This window comes from Caretta caretta, chromosome 1, assembly GCF_965140235.1.
Source record: "Caretta caretta isolate rCarCar2 chromosome 1, rCarCar1.hap1, whole genome shotgun sequence".
Classification (NCBI taxonomy): domain Eukaryota; kingdom Metazoa; phylum Chordata; order Testudines; family Cheloniidae; genus Caretta; species Caretta caretta.
The window spans coordinates 247,639,341-247,661,222 of NC_134206.1; the positions used below are offsets into that span (position 1 = coordinate 247,639,341).

The following is a 21,882-nucleotide window of genomic DNA, read 5'->3' on the forward strand; positions in this document are numbered from 1 at the left end:
ATCATCTCTGACCCTCAAAGTAGTTTTTCATTTTTTCTAATAAAAGAAGCAAACAAACATTCCATCTGTGTACATGCATGTGCCCACTATAATATAGGGCAAGATCTTTTCAAAAGAGGTCTACTCCCGTTTGGGCATGGGCACATAAGAAATAAAGATCCTGCTTTCAGTCAAATACCCTTAGTAATAAAGCCCTAGGAGAGAAAGTATATACAAAGAGAAAGTATATGAGATAGAAGCAAAATTATCTCTAAACAGAATATCTTCCGAGGTTTCCACTAGACATCAGTAACCCTTTGATAGAGTCATCATGATGACGGTAGTCACTCCAGCACAGGGCCCTAATGTAATATCCGAGACTGGGCAATATCACTTACTTGTTGAAGTACTCTAAGAAGATGAGGCTAGTGGAGGTCCCTATGATGGTGGTCAGTCCCCCAATGGTTGCAGCATATGAGATGCTCAAGGACAGGCACTTGCAGATCATGTGATCATGTCTGGACTGGTACTGGTATTTAGTGCTCAGATCCAGATCTCTGGGGTTAGGAGGCAGGACAAGTATCTGAGTCTGTAAGGAGAAAGACATGCTATAAGGAGTATTAGACACTACCAACAGCCTGGCCTGGCCCAGAGGGAAACTTTGAGTGCAAAAATGTCTACAGGTTACAAAGAAATAACCTGCCTGTGAAAGAGCAGGCAGCTTATTCTCCATGGAAATTAACTGGGATCAGAACTAGAGACCTATCCAGTGACCCCAAACTGCTTGATCTGCAACCAAAATGCAGGATAAACAGTAATCTGTCTTCTGATCAGAGTCTGGCCCTGTTCCAGTCCTCAATGGAATCTCAACTGGATACCAGAAAACCTTTATGAGCTGGGAGGAGGAGATTCTATTATTTCAGTTTTAAGAACATATAATCCTTGAGGCATGTTAGAAGCCTCCAGGCAATATTTGGCAGACTTTCCACCCTCACACTGACTCATGAGTCACAACCTCTAATTAGCAATTTAATATTAGGACGGCGAAGGTGCAAGATAGTTAGCTGTGATACCCAATGCACAGCTGTTAGGCTATGTCCCAGAGAGAAGTGGTAAATGAAAACATGGCTGCAAAAGGCAGCGTGACACAAAGAAGGTTCCATAGTGGTGGCTGTCAGTGTGTGGTTCTGGGAAATTAAGGAGTTATATTGAAAATAATAAGGCGCCACTCCTAGGGTCCTATCACTTGTAGCGCAGGGAAGGGAGAAAGAGAAAAGGCTGTACTGTAGGCTCAGGAAAAAGGCCCTAGCAGCAAAGAAGCTGGATTCATTTGCCATAATATAATTCTACTGGTTTGTAATGGGGGCTTATTTTCCATGAGGAATCTGGTGCTGCTATGATTTTATCAATCCTCCTGCAGTCTCTCTCATGAAAATCCTGGTTCAAATCTGTATTAGGTCAAAACTGAAATGAGTTTGGTGGTTACAAAATAACCCTTGAATGTTGGGATGAGATGGAAGGATGCTCAGTGGCAAGGGTAGTGCAGTAACTTTTCTGAAGATCTGGGTATAAATTCCCTTTGAGCCATATATACAAATAAATGTGTTGATTGGAGTCTAATCTCTGCTGGGTATCTGTTTGGGCATAAAAACAGTACATACATGTAATTAAAGTTCTGCCTCAGTCATGCCCAGGATTGGAAGAAGGAAATGCAGATCAGGATTGAGGTATATTGGCAGAAGTGTCTGTGTGTGTGTGTGTGCCGTACATGTGGTGGGTTGTCAAAGGACAGGAAGTGCAGGAATATTGGCAGTGAGGGCTGATAGAGCCGTCTATAAGGTGCTTGAACCGTTTCTGTCTACCTTATGTTTGGCTCTAGCCAGTGATCTATGCCAAAAATTGATATTTATGTAGAGGTAGCTCCAGAGGGACATTTGGGGAAACAAAGTGGAACTGCAAAACAGAAATGGAAACCATTCAGCCATAGCACGGAATATATGATACTGAATGCATGTGGGAATAGCCGGTGAGGAGCACCTCTATGAAAGGGGCTCCTCTCACCTTTTGGCTACATCAAAGAAACCCAAAAGATGTAACAGGGCTATGAAGGGGGAAACTAAAAAAGTGGAAACCACCTGAGGAACCAGCACAGGCCTAATTGTCAAATGCTCTGAGACTGCAGAGGCAAAGATTTCATGGAAAGCTACTTACAAGGTAAGAACCTGAAGCCAGGAAGAATGTGTGATACTTGTCTCCCCCAGAAGATTACCACCTCTTACCTGAGGTAGATTCTGCCCCTTGTTTGGGGGATTCACAGTTCCAATTGGGTTGGCTATCATGTGCACACCATTCATATTCTATAAGAAGGTAAGTGTCCTTTGATTAGACAATACTCTCTATCTAATTCCAGAAGGCACTTAGAATTAAATTCAAGGGTGCTTTGTGAATATTTCAGGCAGAGAATCTTCCGGTAAATTGACTACCATTTATCTGAAACCTTATTCTATGTAATAAAGCAGATTCAATAAAAGTAGGTCTTTTTATTTAAAAAAAAATCTTAAAAATTAAATGGTCAGTTTAGCTCATCTCCTTCTGTCACCATGGTAGCTTTGTGATGGTAGAATCCAACATAAACCTTGCAAGCGGCACCTGAGCCTTGATTTTATAAGGTGTAGAAAGGCCAGCCCCTAGAGTGCTCTAGTTGACTGAACATCTCTGACTGTAGGAGTGCCCAAATCTTGCAGAACAAAAGGCCACATTTGCTACTTGCTAGGAGCCCAGGGGCTACACTTCCTCACTACTCAATTCAACTGATCACAGTCTCTCATGTAAGATGGAGATATGGACCACAAAAACTGCAGCACCTATGTTTCATCTTGATCTCAGGAGCCAGGCTGATAGGATCCAGCTAAAGCATGGCATGCTGTAATATATGGACTCTGCCAGATCTACTTCCCATTAAAGATAGAGGAGTGTGCCGTACTCTCCTTTATGACCCACATTTTGATCATTCCTGCTGTACTGCTTTATAATGCAGATGAGTGTTGGTCACATGGTGTAGGTACTACCTATCACAATACCTTAGTATGCACCAGGGAACTGAAGTCAGTGGTCGTAGCACTAAAAACAAAGAAAGGAAAATATATATTTTAAACGCAAGTTTCCCAGCTATCCAAAAGGCACATGTTCAGGGCGGGTAATGGAGCACCTGAGCAAGAACTAAAATCTGCTGAAGTTGTGAAAAGTTCCATTTATTCTGACATCTCAATGACATTTCCATTAGATACATGGAAAGAGTCACTTTGTTCCAAGGGTCTCTCTCTAGATCTGTGATGATGGGGTTCCACCTCCATGAAACCAACAGTGTTTACTGCCAAACCTTTAATATCTCTATCACAGTGGCGTGAATCACTGGAAAACCCAACACTACTAATCTATTCTATTCTATGTAGATTCTTGTACCTCCCTCATTGCCATAACACCTGAACACCTTCCAGTAGCTCATTAAAGCAACATCTATCTTGTGTGGCTTGTGGATCATAGCATAGTGAGATCCAGATCGTTACATTAACCCCATTTACGGTGACCAGATAGCAAGTAGGTTTGCCAGTTTTAGTTGGACATAATATTTAGTATTCCTGACATAATATTTAATTAAAGATTAATCTTTAATTCCTGGAGAATGAGGACAATCCTGGAGGGCTGGCAACCCTAACCAGTGTGAATAATTGGGACAGGACATGGTGTTAATAGGCACCTATATAAGACAAAGCCCCAAATATCGGGACTGTCCCTATAAAATAGGGATATCTGTTACCCTAACGCCACTGCTTGCATAATCTTTTCCCTTCAAGCACATCTAAAATGTTCATTTGCAAGATTCTGTTTGCCCTTCCTTTTGCCATTCTTGTGTTCATCTCATTGCAACCTGTGTAGGTTCATATCTCCAGTAGTGATGCACAGGATTCGTTCTTACTCCTCATTGATGAAAATGACCTCCACTGAGGCTTGGCCATGTTTTTCGCTGAGACCTAAAGTAATGGATGGAGGGATTGAAGGGGGAGACAGAGAGAGAGAGACAGAGAGAGAGAGACTGTCAGAGATGGGAGTTGATTACCTTGGCTTCAATTCAGAACTGTGTCCATGAATATGCAGGAGCTAATGTAAAATGAATCCAGAAAGAATCTTCGATAAACACTTCCTTCTATTCAGGGACCTAATGCAGCATCTTATTACTCCATATTTTCTTGTTTATTTAGCTTTTGCCAATAAAGACCTAACAGTAACACACTCTACATGACTATAGCTGTATAGCCTCAGTCTTAGATCTGAGAGGCTAAGCAAGGTTGGATCTGGTCAATACTAAGATGGATGACCTCCAAATTCAAAAACAAAAGGAGGGATTTTCCCTCCCAATACAGCCCCTGCAGTGGCATATGGGGCAAAAAAGCCCCTTAGCTGACAGGTGGCAAATTCTTCTAGCACAAGTGCTGAACTGGACAGCTATAGGATGCCCTGTGCAGGCCTTCTCACAACCCCCAGCATAAGGGTCATGCCGGGGTTGGATTGGGTTGGGGCTATAACATAGCACTATGGAGGTTCTGTGTAGCTGCCTATAGGCCACAAGGACTGGGTTGCTGTACCTTAGATCAGCTCCCTGGGCTGTCAACTTATATGGCAGTGGTGGTGGTGCAGAGGAAGGAGGGTTGTTTCAGACCCTGACTGGCTTAAATACACCTTTGCTTCCCTGCCTCTGGGCTGTGCCTCCATGTGCTGGAAGCATTTCAATGCTGAATGAAGACTTCCATTATTAATTCCCAGACAAAACATTACATCAAGATGGAGTAAAGGTTGAGAGTATGTTTCAGTAACTTAAGGGTAAGAAACATTGCAGTGATGTTGTAAATTAGCTCAGGAACAGATGTTATTCAGAGTTAGAGTTACACTTAAAGAAATCCAAACATGTCAAGGTTTGGAAATACAGTTAAGAGACTCAAACAACCTTAACTATGATCTGTAGTGACAAAGAGCCCTATGCCCTGTCTAGCATTCCCTCCTCCACTCCCATGGATGAAACAAGTGTGAGATAATAGCACTTTGAGTATAGAACCAATGTTCTGAGAATGTATAAATAAATCTCTTAGTTTAGGCATTAAAATTAATGAAAAGTGGGACCTTTAAAAAGTTAGCACCCAATCTTATATGTTTTTGTCCCTAATATTTCAGTAACAGAACAACCTGCTCTTTGAACTCACTGAAATCTTGTGCAGCAGCTACACTAGATTATTATTTTTCAATTATTGTATTTTATTATTTATTTAATGTTTTAAGATTAGTGGTCATTTCCCTTCTTATTCTTCATAACTGGACGTTTCTCCTTCAGCAAAGTCTGAAAGACACAATGTTCAGCTAGGAAATAAAACCTGCCCTCTTTCAAAACATCTTCCATCTCCCATTGTTCTAGGCAGCACTGAAGAGACAGATGCCCTCTGTTGGTGGCCATTTTGAAAAAGCCATCTTCTCTCTCTTTCATTGTTCTCAGTGGTACTGAGTGCCCCTGCCTCTGGGAAGCATACATGGCCGCTGTCTTCTCTGAGAGCAGTTGTGGCTTAAGTTCCATTGACAGCAATGAGAGATGATGGCCATATTGGAAAGGGGGGATTTCTTTGTAACAGATAAACTTTCAGTTATGAAAACTAATGGCACAAAATGACCATTAAGCCTAAATATTCAAAAGTATCCATTGCACCAGATCTACTCAATAGGTAGACTAGGAGGGTAAAGAAACTACGTTGTATATATATATCTGTGCATGCAGGGAATGTAGAGGAGTGCGGACAACTGATGTGTGTGTAGGGAGGTGGAAAAGGCAGTAAGAATTTGAAGGATAAGAGGGAGGGGAAAAACTGAAGTTGTTTTGTACAGCTCCAGTTAAACAAAGCAGCTGTAAACCCAGGTTAACTGGCCTGTATGCTCTGGCTGTTTTGTGCTGTTTTCAAGTTGGGTAAAGCAGCCAGAGTGTAGCGGAGAATATGACCCTCCCAAAAGTTTGAACTAAATAAACTTATTTAAGGTGGATCCTTCATATATTGAAATCAATAGATATATCACATGAGAACATTCTCTATGAATTTCTTGTTTAGTGTTCGCAAAAAGAAAAGGAGTACTTGTGGCACCTTAGAGACTAACCAATTTATTTGAGCATGAGCTTTCGTGAGCCACAGCTCACTTCATCAGATGTTTACCGTGGAAACTGCAGCAGACTTTATATACACACAGAAATCATGAAACAATACCTCCTCCCACCCCACTGTCCTGCTGGTAATAGCTTATCTAAAGTGATCAACAGGTGGGCCATTTCCAGCACAAATCCAGGTTTTCTCACCCTCCACCCCCCCACACAAATTCACTCTCCTGCTGGTGCTAGCCCATCCAAAGTGACAACTCTTTACATAATCAAGTCGGGCTATTTCCTGCATAGATCAAGGTTTTCTCACATCCCCCCCACCCCCATACACACACAAACTCACTCTCCTGCTGGTAATAGCTCATCTAAACTGACCACTCTCCAGGTTTAAATCCAAGTTAAACCAGAACATCTGGGGGGGGGGGTAGGAAAAAACAAGAGGAAACAGGCTACCTTGCATAATGACTTAGCCACTCCCAGTCTCTATTTAAGCCTAAATTAATAGTATCCAATTTGCAAATGAATTCCAATTCAGCAGTTTCTCGCTGGAGTCTGGATTTGAAGTTTTTTTGTTTTAAGATAGCGACCTTCATGTCTGTGATTGCGTGACCAGAGAGATTGAAGTGTTCTCCGACTGGTTTATGAATGTTATAATTCTTGACATCTGATTTGTGTCCATTTATTCTTTTACGTAGAGACTGTCCAGTTTGACCAATGTACATGGCAGAGGGGCATTGCTGGCACATGATGGCATATATCACATTGGTGGATGTGCAGGTGAACGAGCCTCTGATAGTGTGGCTGATGTGATTAGGCCCTGTGATGGTGTCCCCTGAATAGATATGTGGGCACAATTGGCAACGGGCTTTGTTGCAAGGATAAGTTCCTGGGTTAGTGGTTCTGTTGTGTGGTATGTGGTTGTTGGTGAGTATTTGCTTCAGGTTGCGGGGCTGTCTGTAGGCAAGGACTGGCCTGTCTCCCAAGACTTGTGAGAGTGTTGGGTCATCCATTAGGATAGGTTGTAGATCCTTAATAATGCGTTGGAGGGGTTTTAGTTGGGGGCTGAAGGTGACCGCTAGTGGCGTTCTGTTATTTTCTTTGTTAGGCCTGTCCTGTAGTAGGTAACTTCTGGGAACTCTTCTGGCTCTATCAATCTGTTTCTTTACTTCTGCAGGTGGGTATTGTAGTTGTAAGAAAGCTTGACAGAGATCTTGTAGGTGTTTGTCTCTGTCTGAGGGGTTGGAGCAAATGCGGTTGTATCGCAGAGCTTGGCTGTAGACGATGGATCGTGTGGTGTGGTCAGGGTGAAAGCTGGAGGCATGCAGGTAGGAATAGCGGTCAGTAGGTTTCCGGTATAGGGTGGTGTTTATGTGGCCATTGTTTATTAGCACTGTAGTGTCCAGGAAGTGGATCTCTTGTGTGGACTGGACCAGGCTGAGGTTGGTGGTGGGATGGAAATTGTTGAAATCATGGTGGAATTCCTCAAGGGCTTCTTTTCCATGGGTCCAGATGATGAAGATGTCATCAATATAGCGCAAGTAGAGTAGGGGCTTTAGGGGACGAGAGCTGAGGAAGCGTTGTTCTAAATCAGCCATAAAAATGTTGGCATACTGTGGGGCCATGCGGGTACCCATAGCAGTGCCGCTGATCTGAAGGTATACATTGTCCCCAAATGTGAAATAGTTATGGGTAAGGACAAAGTCACAAAGTTCAGCCACCAGGTTAGCCGTGACATTATCGGGGATAGTGTTCTTGACGGCCTGTAGTCCATCTTTGTGTGGAATGTTGGTGTAGAGGGCTTCTACATCCATAGTAGCCAGGATGGTGTTATCAGGAAGATCACCGATGGATTGAAGTTTCCTCAGGAAGTCAGTGGTGTCTCGAAGGTAGCTGGGAGTGCTGGTAGCGTAGGGCCTGAGGAGGGAGTCTACATAGCCAGACAATCCTGCTGTCACGGTGCCAATGCCTGAGATGATGGGGCGCCCAGGATTTCCAGGTTTATGGATCTTGGGTAGTAGATAGAATATCCCAGGTCGGGGTTCCAGGGGTGTGTCTGTGCGGATTTGATCTTGTGCTTTTTCAGGAAGTTTCTTGAGCAAATGCTGTAGTTGCTTTTGGTAACTCTCAGTGGGATCATAGGGTAATGGCTTGTAGAAACTCGTGTTGGAGAGCTGCCGAGCAGCCTCTTGTTCATATTCCGACCTATTCATGATGACAACAGCACCTCCTTTGTCAGCCTTTTTGATTATGATGTCAGAGTTGTTTCTGAGGCTGTGGATGGCATTGCGTTCCGCATGGCTGAGGTTATGGGGCAAGTGATGCTGCTTTTCCACAATTTCAGCCCGTGCACGTCGGCGGAAGCACTCTATGTAGAAGTCCAGTCTGCTGTTTCGACCTTCAGGAGGAGTCCATCTAGAATCCCTCTTTCTGTAGTGTTGGCAGGGAGACCTCTGTGGATTAGTATGTTGTTCAGAGGTATTTTGGAAATATTCCTTGAGACGGAGACGTCGAAAATAGGATTCTAGGTCACCACAGAATGTCACGGCTAACCTGGTGGCTGAACTTTGTGACTTTGTCCTTACCCATAACTATTTCACATTTGGGGACAATGTATACCTTCAGATCAGCGGCACTGCTATGGGTACCCGCATGGCCCCACAGTATGCCAACATTTTTATGGCTGATTTAGAACAACGCTTCCTCAGCTCTCGTCCCCTAAAGCCCCTACTCTACTTGCGCTATATTGATGACATCTTCATCATCTGGACCCATGGAAAAGAAGCCCTTGAGGAATTCCACCATGATTTCAACAATTTCCATCCCACCACCAACCTCAGCCTGGTCCAGTCCACACAAGAGATCCACTTCCTGGACACTACAGTGCTAATAAACAATGGCCACATAAACACCACCCTATACCGGAAACCTACTGACCGCTATTCCTACCTGCATGCCTCCAGCTTTCACCCTGACCACACCACACGATCCATCGTCTACAGCCAAGCTCTGCGATACAACCGCATTTGCTCCAACCCCTCAGACAGAGACAAACACCTACAAGATCTCTGTCAAGCTTTCTTACAACTACAATACCCACCTGCAGAAGTAAAGAAACAGATTGAGAGAGCCAGAAGAGTTCCCAGAAGTTACCTACTACAGGACAGGCCTAACAAAGAAAATAACAGAACGCCACTAGCGGTCACCTTCAGCCCCCAACTAAAACCCCTCCAACGCATTATTAAGGATCTACAACCTATCCTAATGGATGACCCAACACTCTCACAAGTCTTGGGAGACAGGCCAGTCCTTGCCTACAGACAGCCCCGCAACCTGAAGCAAATACTCACCAACAACCACATACCACACAACAGAACCACTAACCCAGGAACTTATCCTTGCAACAAAGCCCGTTGCCAATTGTGCCCACATATCTATTCAGGGGACACCATCACAGGGCCTAATCACATCAGCCACACTATCAGAGGCTCGTTCACCTGCACATCCACCAATGTGATATATGCCATCATGTGCCAGCAATGCCCCTCTGCCATGTACATTGGTCAAACTGGACAGTCTCTACGTAAAAGAATAAATGGACACAAATCAGATGTCAAGAATTATAACATTCATAAACCAGTCGGAGAACACTTCAATCTCTCTGGTCACGCAATCACAGACATGAAGGTCGCTATCTTAAAACAAAAAAACTTCAAATCCAGACTCCAGCGAGAAACTGCTGAATTGGAATTCATTTGCAAATTGGATACTATTAATTTAGGCTTAAATAGAGACTGGGAGTGGCTAAGTCATTATGCAAGGTAGCCTGTTTCCTCTTGTTTTTTCCTACCCCCCCCCCCCAGATGTTCTGGTTTAACTTGGATTTAAACCTGGAGAGTGGTCAGTTTAGATGAGCTATTACCAGCAGGAGAGTGAGTTTGTGTGTGTATGGGGGTGGGGGGGATGTGAGAAAACCTTGATCTATGCAGGAAATAGCCCGACTTGATTATGTAAAGAGTTGTCACTTTGGATGGGCTAGCACCAGCAGGAGAGTGAATTTGTGTGGGGGGGTGGAGGGTGAGAAAACCTGGATTTGTGCTGGAAATGGCCCACCTGTTGATCACTTTAGATAAGCTATTACCAGCAGGACAGTGGGGTGGGAGGAGGTATTGTTTCATGATTTCTGTGTGTATATAAAGTCTGCTGCAGTTTCCACGGTAAACATCTGATGAAGTGAGCTGTGGCTCACGAAAGCTCATGCTCAAATAAATTGGTTAGTCTCTAAGGTGCCACAAGTACTCCTTTTCTTTTTGCGAATACAGACTAACACGGCTGTTCCTCTGAAACTTGTTTAGTGTTGTTCATGTATGAACATTTCACTTAAAAAAACCCAAGGAAATTCCTAGACAAAAACTATGTTGAGAGTTTTCAACCCTGGAAATTCACAGTTTAAGCGTAAAAGAAATCCAAACATGTGAAGATATGGAAATGCAGAGTTAGGGAACCCAAACAACAGACCCTTCAAACTTTCCATATAGTTAGAACTCACTGAAATCTTGTGCATAAGCTACAATTTAAATCTGTCCTGTAGTGAGGCCCTCAACTCAGCTTCCCTTCAGCCTACACAGGCTTCCAACTCCACTTCACCTGCCAGGCACCCCCAAGGCTATAAAATAAACATTGCTGTATAAAATAAATGAAAATAAATAATATGGGCCAAATCCTCAGGTGGTGTAAATCACATTGCTCCACTGACTTCCATGGATCTATGCCGACTTACAGGAGCTGGATTCGGCCTTAAATATCTAAAAGTGAAAGGAAAATTACTGATATGATCCTATACCTATTGGCTCCCTCTCTTCAGAAATGGTGTTGCCTGCAGTACCGATGACCTCACATTCCTCCTCAGCATTCACTAATTCTTGTAGCACGGCTTCCACAATTGGCATCACCATGGCTGTGGTGGAGGTATTGGAAAGCCACATGGATAAAATAGTTGTACAGCACATAAAGCAGAGAAGTAACCTAGAACACAGGAGAGAACAGCCCTCTTGGGGCACTTTTACAACTTTTCATGTGATCCCCTTTTCTAATATTTTTATTAATTAATTGTTATTTATTATTTATTCTCTTTAGTTACAAATATATTATATTGCATCAAGTTGAAATTCACCCCAGTGCAGGGGCCAGCACAATACAATGCCTCATTTAAGTAAGTCCCACCTGTGCCCTGACAACAAATTCATTATAACATGAAAACAGGAAATTCTGCATTTCATCATGAGTATTTTGTACACATTAAACAACAGGCAAGGAACAAACAGAGGAGACAAGAACCAAACAAGTGTGAGAGCACAGTGAACAGAGAATACTGGTGAAGGGATAGAAAGCAAAAAGAAGAGGCAGAGAGAGAGAGAACAGGAAAATTCATAAACTTTCAGCCCATGAAAAGATCATCAACGATTGACTTAGAGTACCTGATTGGAAAAGTACAGTGCATTATGGGTAATGACATCATTTGCTTTTGAAAAGCATATAGGGCTAGATTTAATTAATATTTGCTCATTTATTTTTAAACTCGATGCCTGTATCCTTTGATGCTCTAAGGCAGAGGATTCACTCACATGCCTGGTTTCGCTCCAGCCATCATGACCATACGCAAGGCAATCCGCTTGTGTAGGTTCCACTTTTCAACAGAAGCTGCCACACAAATCACCCCCATGAGGAGCAAAGTTGTGTTCTTGAAATACTCTGCAGCCACCTGCAGGAAAGGCAAGCGGGAGATAAGCAATCACAAAGTGAAAGTTACTTGCAGAGAGCATGCTGGGAAGGTGAAGACACTTTTATTTATGTTATGTTATGGACACTTATGTTTCCAAGCCGAGAGCATGCTGGCAAGGTGGAGGAACTGTAGAACTTATGAGTCAAAATACCATATCTTAATTCCCTTTCTTCTGGTGTTTATAAATTAAAATATGTCTCATGCCACCTGTCACGAGGTTTCTCAATTTTGGAGAGACTGAGAGAAGTTGAGAGAAGTCATGTGATTCTCTCTTACTTCTGTGAACAGGGTTTGCTTTGTAAAGTGTTAAATGTTCTGATTAGACCCAAACTGAAACATCTACTGATCCCCACCATAGGTATAAGGATGGCAGCTTCTGAAGTGCGTATTCAACCTGGGGATTTTACTGCCACCCACTTAATTCTGTTTAATCATAAGGAAAGCCAGGCCTAAAATGCAACCACAGAAAAACCCCTAGAGACATGTTGACTCTACCCATTGAAATGTCAGTGCGTAATGGTCGCTGATCATGCACATGTATGCATGTGTGTGTGTGTGTGAGAGAGAGAGAGAGAGAGCACAAAAATCAGCAGCTATTTTATTTTAAAAAATACACAGAAAATGTCATTGCTTTTTGAAGAATTTTCTGGAAATTTCGGGACAAATTTCCATCACCAAAATGTAAAACAGAACAGGATTTAATCATGATTTCATAGCAAATCTCCATGAAAATTTAACTATGGATTCACTACCAGTGCCTGTATAATAAACATCAACCCGCTGCTCTAACACAGGTTTCAGAGTAGAAGCCGTGTTAGTCTGTATCTACAAAAAGAACACGAGGACTTGTGGCACCTTAGAGACTAACAAATTTATTTGAGCATAAGCTTTCGTGAGCTGAGCTGTAGCTTACGAAAGCTTATGCCCAAATAAATTTGTTAGTCTCTAAGATGCCACAAGTCCTTCTTTTCTTTTTGCTCTAACACAGACTCTCTCAGTGACCCTGGATAAGATATTTAGAGTCAAATTGTGGCCACATTTCTCCCTGAAAGGTCACAAAGGAAGCCTGTGGCAGAGTAGGAAACTGAACCTAGGTCTCCAGAGCTCCAAACTAGTACCCTAACCACTGGACCACCCTGCCGCTCCATAATTTAAAAAAATGAAAGGAAGGATGCCTTGGCGCTATTCCTGACTCAGCCAGAGATTTGCTGTGTTAAGTCCCTAAAGTCTAAATTTTCAAAATTAGTTACCTGAAGTTAGGCCTCTAAATTCCTATTTCAGCATGTAAATAGGTGGGTTTCAGATGCGATGTGCAAGTGCAACTCCTGCTGCTAGTTGAGGAAAGTCAAAAGACTCTTCTACCCTAGAACAAAGGGCGTCTTTTTAAAATGTGATTGCTAATGCAGACAGAGCAAATTGTAGTTTTAACACGTTAGCTAGTTGAGGTGAAGGATTCACAAGAAAGGGTTTACAAGGACCAGCTAACAGTTAATACTACAACTTTCCCTGTCTACACTGGGATTTTAAAATGCTTTAGCAATCACATATCAGCTACCACACTTTTTTCTTTGTGGAAATGATCCCAAAGAAGTGATATTTAAAAGAGTAGGCAAACATTTAACCCGACGCCCAACTATGTATTTAACTAAATGTAGGGTTAAGGTTTGAAAACACTGGGTTAAATCCTGGCCGCATTGAAATCAGTGGGAGTCCAGCCTTTGATTTCAATGGGGGGGGGTCAAGATTTTCCTCATTGTCCTTAATCTCTGTACACCGCATCTGTGATTATCTCATTATAATGATACTTGCTCTCTTTTGTAGAGATTTGCTCATGAAAAGTGCTATCCTAAGTTATTAAAAATTATATATTTATTTTTATTTATTTAATAAATTCCCATGATGACAAAAAAGGACTTGGCCATCATGGTTAAGTGTTTGCCAAAAACTTTTAAATATCACCTCTTTGACTTTCTTTCGCTCCTTTCTGCCTCATTAATGTTTTTCCCCCTAGCACCCAGTCCAGCGTCTTTTTAATAAAAAAGTTCTTAGACTGAATGAAAGGAATCTATCGAGCTAGCAGCACAAAGACTCAATTGTTTCCCTTTATCCCTTTCACAGTATTTTTGAGAAACAAATGAATATAACACACACACCCGCATATGGCCCTGTGAGTGACATTTGGCGTAAATAGTGTGGCAAGAGCCTGTATTCTGTGTCACTCCAGTGCAGCACATTGGAAATTTTGCAACAGCTTCAGGTTATGTATTTTTATTTTCATTTAAGTTTTCATTTTATTTTTGATAAATGAATAAAGCAGTCTGTTGAATATTCCTGTGGTTATTTAATTTGAATTAAATATTACATTCAATTTGTAGCACGCTGCCCATACATTTACAATTTTCGGCATGCTGCAGAATTTTGTACTGAAAATGTGTAACTGTTTCGAAGCCAGAGGAAAATGAAGGGTCTTGCAGTTGCATAGGGTAGAGCTGGGGTTTTGGCACTTGGGAAGGAGTAAGAGGCAGTCTGAGCTTGTGTAACGAGTGCAAAATATAACCTTGGAATCTAATTATGTAATTTTCCATGTCAACACGGTTAACCATTTCACTGCTGATTGCCAGGGCACTTCACACCTTGCAGAGCAGTTTCAGGCTGTCTGTACACTTCACTGAACCAGTTTACATTCAGGCCTTGTATTACATTTAGGTTACATCTACACTACAAGTGAGGGGGATGACTCCCTTGCTTCTATACACATTGGTCATGTAGACAAGCCCTGGGTTTCCTGCTCTAATAAGCTGACTGTGACCTTCATACTGAGAACAAGAGCAAAAGAAAAACCTTACAAAGAATGTAGATAGTAGAAATGGAAGTCCCCAGTACCATAATTCAAGAGAACTAAAAAAAATTAAAGGAAGAAAATTCAAAATTGATCCAAGGGAATACTTTTTTTCTCACAGCATACATTTAGCTTGTGGATCTCATTGGAACAAAATATCAGTCACTGAGGTCGAGCCTAGCTACATTTGTAAAACAGATCAGACATGTATATAGATAAGAATTCTTATAATAGTAAATATTAATATCAGTCATGCCTATTCTCCTGCTTCAGGGATCAGACAGCCTCTAAGTACTGGGGTTCAGGAGGAAATTTTCCTTGGGAAAGAGTTATTCCATAGTTACCTACTGCAAGGTTTTTTCCGCCTTCCTCTGAAGCAGCTGGTACTGAGAACTGTTGGTGATAGAACACTGGACTAGATGGACCAATCATCTGATTCAATCTGGCCATTTCTATATTTCTATGTGTGACGGAAGGCACCCCTGTATTCACACCCTATATACCAGGGTTGGCCAAATGTATTGACCCTCCAAGCTGCATATGACAATCTTCAGAAGTTCAAGAGCTGGGGCGTGCCTGCTGGGGCTCGGGGCTTCAACCCTGCGGCAGGGTGGTGTGGCTAGGGGCTTCTGCCCTATGGGGTTAGGGGGGGTTCTTGGGGTTAGGGGGTCTTGCCTGCCAGGGCTCGAGGTCTCAGCCCCACTCTAGCTGAAGCCCCAAGCCCTGGTAGGTGCTTCCCGTGAGGCTGAAGCCCCGAGACCCCGCTCCCTGCTGCGCAGATGCCCCACCACAGGGCAAAAGCCCCGAGTTCCCCCAAACAGTCTGGTAGTTGGAGAATGTGGGGGGGGGGCGCTCCGCGAGCCACACTTTAACTGTAACAGAGTCGCATGTGGCTCACAAGCTGTGGTTTGGCCACCTCTGCTATACACTATTGTAATAATATTTGTATAAAATATGCCTCATCAGGTATCATTTGAAAACTAATAACTTGCTGGTCAATAATTTCATGATCAAATGTATGTAACAACATTATATGCACAATTATGAACATCAGATGAAATCATGACTGAAGTATGTTTAATCAGACAAGTCTGGGAAGTGGGTAAACCTATTTCTCAAAGACAAAGTAAAAATTGAACCCACAGCCAGGTGTCATCAAAGCTGATGGGCCAAAACCTATCAAGTCACCATTCTTTGGCAAGGAAAAGGGCAGGAGCAAATAGGTTTGCATCTTAGCAAACAGCAGCAAAAAAACTCTTCCTCCCTACCAGACTCCATGTCTCCTGGCTCTCAGCTGAAAAGAACTTTATCTAGGGGTCACTCCCAGGAAATGCATTTCAAAGGGTGACTGAACTATAAAAGTGAGGGGGAAACGCACCCCAAGTTCTCTCTCCCTATCCATCTCTCTTTGCCACATAAGAAGACAAAAGAAACAGCCTATCGACATTGGGAACAGATCCTCGCCTAAGAGTTTAGTCAGCAATGTATTGAAAACATGTAAGAACTTCACCTTGAACCAAGTCTAGTTTCTTAAGTTCAGAAACCATTTTATCTTTATTTTTATTGTAACCTTTTCTAACTTTAATGCCTTATCACTTGTACTCACTTAAAATCTATTTTTATAGTTAAATAAACTTGTTTTATTCTTTAATTAAAACTAATCCAGTGATGTGAATTGTTTGGGTAACTTCATTTAAGGTAGGGAACTGTTGTGTATGGATCTCCTTTGAGGGGCAACAGACTTAATATATCTGGACTGTCCAGGAAAGGGCTGGACAGTGCAGAACACGTGTTTTTGGGGAAAATTCAGGACTGGGAGTATATTGGGGTCACTTTGAAAATAGTAACCAAGGCTGGTGGAAGCCAGGGTTTGGCTGGTCTCTGCTGACAGGCTGCTGGGGTCAGAGCTGATGGACCAGGGCTGTGGCTATACAAAGACACTCTGGGTGTGACCTGCATGCTGGCAGGCTAATTGTGAGTGATCCAAGTTGGAAGCTACAGCAGCATTGCCTGACACCCAAGGTTGCAGGGCAGGGGTGACACACCCCCGCATCAGTCTAGATTGCACCCTGGAATGTCATACTATGTTCCTTTTATAAACTGATGGTTGGCCTACTTTTTACATATTTAGGGCACTTAGCTGCCCTGTTATCCCTGTTGCTTTCCTAAGAATTGTTTGTTGCAAATGATTAACAGAGTAAGAAGAAGTGATTCAAAAGTATACTTTGAGCTACCTCACTGGACTTCATGACTCCAAAGAGTGGATAGAGGAAAGCAGGAACTAGGGCTGCAGCTCCGAGCGGTACCGCTTCTGAGACCCAGTACACAGCTGTCACTATCAGTACGTAGGCACATGAGGCTTCCTGTGGAGAGAAATCACTGAGGTTAGACATCGCTGAAATCACCTCTGCTGCATCAGCCTTTGCAAATGCAGAGAGGGCCCAGCCAGAGGTGACTAGATTACACCGTACCACATTATGGGGACTTTATATTATTCAATTAAATTGTTGTTTTTACTATTTATATTTCAGTTACTTTAATGCTCTTTGTTATTTGAACTGTGAACGTTTAATGCCACATTTCAGAAATAAGGGTGAAAGCCAGGCCAATGACAGCTAATTTAAACCTAGGCAGCTGAATAAGAGCTGGTGGACATTTCTAAACAAATAGAAGCAATGACAGATACTAATCTGCGTAAACATTTTCTTTGGGTTGAGTTCTGGACGGAATTTTATGCTGAGCTACAGAAAAGAAACAGTTGAATGTGGATCATAACTAGAGCCCAGGGAGTACTGTCAACAGATATTCACAAACATTGATTTGAACAAAAAGTAATTAATTTAAAGGGTATTCAAGTCCCCTGTGGTTTGCTTTCTGTTTCTTTTTCTGCAGTAATTTTTGTACACAATAATTCACTGGTGGAAAAGGTAAGTGTTAGAAATACCCGTCAGTTTCACAAGAATTCATGCTAGAAGAGTTCACCTGGCTTCCTGAAAACTCTTTGTTGTTTTGGGAATCATCTAGTCCAGGAGAAGAAACAAATCACACAGCTCAAACAGGAAATTATGAGTAGTGAACACTCAAAGCAACATTCTGTGATTATTTTGTAAGAAATCTATATGGTGAAATATTTTCATACAAACCATCCAATGAATATTTTTCAGTAATGAACAATGGTAAGATTCTTAGCTGCTGTAAATGATAATAGCTCTTTAACTTCCACAGAGCTGTCAATTTACACCAGCTAAGGATCCCCAATTTGTGAAAACTGACATCTGCTTGAAGAGAATTCATGAACAGAAAAAGGGACTAAATTTGTTTAGCTGTTAGCAGGAAATATTCCAAGAACTCTAAGCATAACTCACTGAGATGCAGGTGAGCTCTGCTGAATGTCATAGAGAGTGGAGAGACACGTCTGTTTGAAAAATAAGCTGGAAGTGTGCGGTAAATTATCCGGGTTGCCTAGAAAAGGTACTGACATGGTGTTACACCAGCTATCTCCATTGCTAGAAATGTACACTAATCAAATTGTTGCCAATTCTGTTTACCGCAGAACCTTGGACAGCAATGAATTCTGTAAGATTAAGGGATGGTGTGGTTTTTCCTTTTCCTTGATATCTCTACACATCACAAATTTCAGTTTTAATTTTTGAGTGTGAGTTTGTAGCTCATGACAGTGATAGTTTTGGCTAGAGCTAGCCATCATGAAGGTCCCCAAACACTGATTTGACCACCCCTTTTTGCCACATACTCACTGATCTCAGAATCTGACACACACATACACACTCGTGTTGGAATTTCAGAAAAACAGAGCGTGATCTCAGAAGCTCTCTCTCTCTCTCTCTCTCTCCCCACACATGGATCTCAAACTCTTGGCATGAGGCCACAAAGTAAGTCACAGAGGGTGACATCCTTAACTCTACGTTTCCTGGTGTTGTAGGTTTACGCTGAGCCATTTGTTACTTTTGTTTCTTAAAATTCGGAAGGTCAGCAAAGCGGCAGGAAACCTAGGATTAACTTTAGAAAAAAGAATGAAGATGCAGAGGTGGGAGTGGGGATATCTGGGAGTGAAGGAAGGGCAACATACAGTTTATGCCATTCATAACATATATTCTTTAACATAATATAGTGAAAAGTTTAGAGATTGGAGCTAGCCTGAAATTTTCTTTTTTAGACTGTGCCAAAGTCAGACAAATTTCCATTGAATTTAATGAAGTATGCACCTGGGATATGGCTCACTGCCATTATTATCTATTTAGAGAGATGGAAGGTATCCTTATTCACATGGCAATCATCTTGCTTGTTTCTCTTTTCAAAACTAAAACATGACTGATAAGGTCCAAATCTACAAACCACATGGAAACATACATTTGAATTATTTGATGTACATGTTTATGAATTTGAAGTGATCACACAATAAAAATAAATTCTTGATGGCCTTCAAAATCTTATATTTAAAAAGCTGTGTAACCTCTTAATGCTACACAAAATGAAGAGTAAACTGATAGAACACAGGTTGTGTGGTGCAGAGAATTAATCCACTTTCTGTAATCTATGGAGACAAGCTAAATGTAGTCTAGGCCAGAGTCACATGGTTAATCAATTTAATGACATTAACCTAGAAGTCAATGGCTTGTCAGCCACATCACCAAATACTTTTAGACTTTATAGTCAATTTTCAAGAGACACCCAGGAGTAGGATCTCATTCATAGTCTGTGTGTGGCTTGGCTCCATCCCTGCAGCATTCCCCTCCTGGCACAACATGGTGATGTAAGCATGCCATCTAGGGTTGCCATCATAGCTGCTGGAATTAGGAGTATTGGGGGTGCTGCCACACCCCCTGGCTTGAAGTGGTTTCCATCATATATAGGATTTACCTGTCCAGGTTTTCCCAGGATCATCCTTTTCTTGAGTTAGCTGTCCTGGGAAAGCTGGATGGTGCTCAGTACTCACTGCCAGCTGTCCAGTTTCATGGGCTCAGGCTCATCCTAGATGTCCCGTTTTTTGTTACCTCAGAAGTGGCAACCCTAATATCACCCTCATCTCCCTCTTGCTTCTCCCAACTAACTTGTTCACATCCTGAAGTCATATTCCCCTTCCTGGTGTCCAGTTTATTGAGTCTTTATAAATATAGGTTTCAGAGGAACAGCCGTGTTAGTCTGTATTCGCAAAAAGAAAAGGAGTACTTGTGGCACTCCTTTTCTTTTTATAAATATAGTTTCCTTTGGTCTCTCAGGTTCAAATCCTTCTTCCTGGTTAAAGAATTCCACAGCCCTCCTTTGTGGGGCTATGCAGTGCTTCTCCCTTGTTAAGGGACTTTCTTGTTAAGCCCTCCTGCAATGGTTCAAGTCATCTTCACCAACCCACCAGCAGGCAGGTTCTAGCACTGCTGCTCAGTGCCTCAATTCTTCTGGTTCTTCAGAGACTTCTGTTTTTATCACCACCCACACAAGGCATGATTTGAGCCACACCACTTGCCTGTCATCGGACTGCTGATTTTTCTCCACCTAGGGAAGTGAGCTAAGTGTGTCATAGTTGGGGCTAGACCCAGAATCCCTTAAAAGACCAGTCACCCTTTGACACAGTCTCATTGAAAAGCTCACAAAAGCCCGGATGAAAAGACTTCCAGTGACTTCAATGTGCTTTGTGTAAGCAGGGAAATAGTCCCACTATTGTGGGGAACTTTCCTGGCTTCTGCACTACCCCAGTGAAGTGGGCTAGCGAAAGAATCTGAGTCCTCGCTCCCACTTCCTTTACCCAGTGGCCTCTCTGCCCTTGAGGACTCCCCTTCCACTCTCCTGTCTGGCAGAGTCCTCGTAACCCCAACAAGGCTGGGCCCAGGATTACTGGAGGGCTCGACCCCCAACCCTGCTGTGGTCACCTAGGACAGGGGCTAGGGTGTCCCCACTCCGGGGTACTCTCTCTGCACCGGGCACTTCTCTGACCCACTGACCATTAAATACAAGTTAAAGCAAATGCAAGTTATTTAATCAACAATTAATTTTAAAAAGAATAAGTGAAAAAGAGAAAGGTTAAAGGAAACACATCAACCCGCTCTGTGGCAGGGAACATCACAAACAGTGTCTCTGGAATGTCAGGGCAGTTCACAGTCTCTTCTTTGTAAGTCCCAGGCCTCCTTCTCAGGGTCCTGGTTTCCCATAGATCCTTCCCCTTTTAGTACTGGGAGCTAGCCAACCAAAACACCCCCACTGAATGTTAGTAAGGTGGCAACAGTCCCCTTACATTTGGATTAGGCCTCTTGATTTAGTGAGGGCAGAATTGCAGCCTGGGAAAAAGTGTCATAAATCAAGTCAAGTCATAAATCAAGTGCCCAGGCTGTTCTGCATGTTGCTATTGATTCTCACCTGTGACATGGCAGTGACAGGAGTCCAAATGTTGGACAAACATACAAAAGGATGGTGACAAGGAAAAAGTAGTACAAGATACTTAAATTAAACACTAAGCACATTTTTACAGGTTTCTTTATTTTTCTCTCTGTTGCTTATTTAGAAGCCTGAAAAAAAATTCTGCTGACAATTTTCTCCCTTCCCATTTAACATACAGTGGATCTCTCCATACCGTTTGTCAGAGGCCATGAAATTAACACAACTCTATTTGTTTACTCCCTAGTTAGTGCAGCCCCATCATTGACAACAAGAGCAATATAGACTTAGATAGGATACAGTGCATGAACCTGCACTCAGAGCCTCCGGGAGCCATTTAACACATTTCTGTAATGTTTATTAGTTAAGTTCTGCTGCAGAACAAAAGCACTGAGTTTGGGTAGGTCCTACATGAGAAAGAGTGACCATTTAAAAAAAGAATCTTGGTGGAACGAAGAGTGTTTTACTTTGCTTACAGTAAATATGTAAAATCTTAAGGATATTCTTTGCCAAAAATAATTTGAATCAGATAATATGTTGATCCTAAACTACTTCCCCTTTCAAAAGTATGTGATATAATTTTTTAATACATACATGAAGCAGAGCTCTGTGTGGCTTGAAAGCTTGCCTCTCTCACCAACAAAAGTTGGTCCAATAAAAGATATTACCTCACCCACCATGTCTCTCTACTATCCTGGGACCAAAACATCTGCA

At 42.3% G+C, this 21,882-nt stretch overlaps 1 protein-coding gene across 2 annotated transcripts in view; it reads right to left on the reverse strand.

Moving 5' to 3' along the window:
* SLC13A4 (solute carrier family 13 member 4) overlaps positions 1-21,882 on the reverse strand; it is a 42,536-nt gene that overhangs the window by 17,098 nt on the left and 3,556 nt on the right. The window contains exons 2-8 of one of the 2 annotated variants that reach the window (XM_048830224.2): positions 17,019-17,147; positions 11,788-11,924; positions 11,007-11,188; positions 3,956-4,010; positions 3,060-3,099; positions 2,259-2,336; positions 378-568 (exon numbers count right to left, since the gene is read on the reverse strand). In XM_048830224.2, the coding sequence (XP_048686181.1) occupies positions 378-568; positions 2,259-2,336; positions 3,060-3,099; positions 3,956-4,010; positions 11,007-11,188; positions 11,788-11,924; positions 17,019-17,147 (812 nt within the window). The remainder of the gene's footprint in view (positions 1-377; positions 569-2,258; positions 2,337-3,059; positions 3,100-3,955; positions 4,011-11,006; positions 11,189-11,787; positions 11,925-17,018; positions 17,148-21,882) is intronic. The other variant, XM_048830233.2, reaches the window with a different exon arrangement.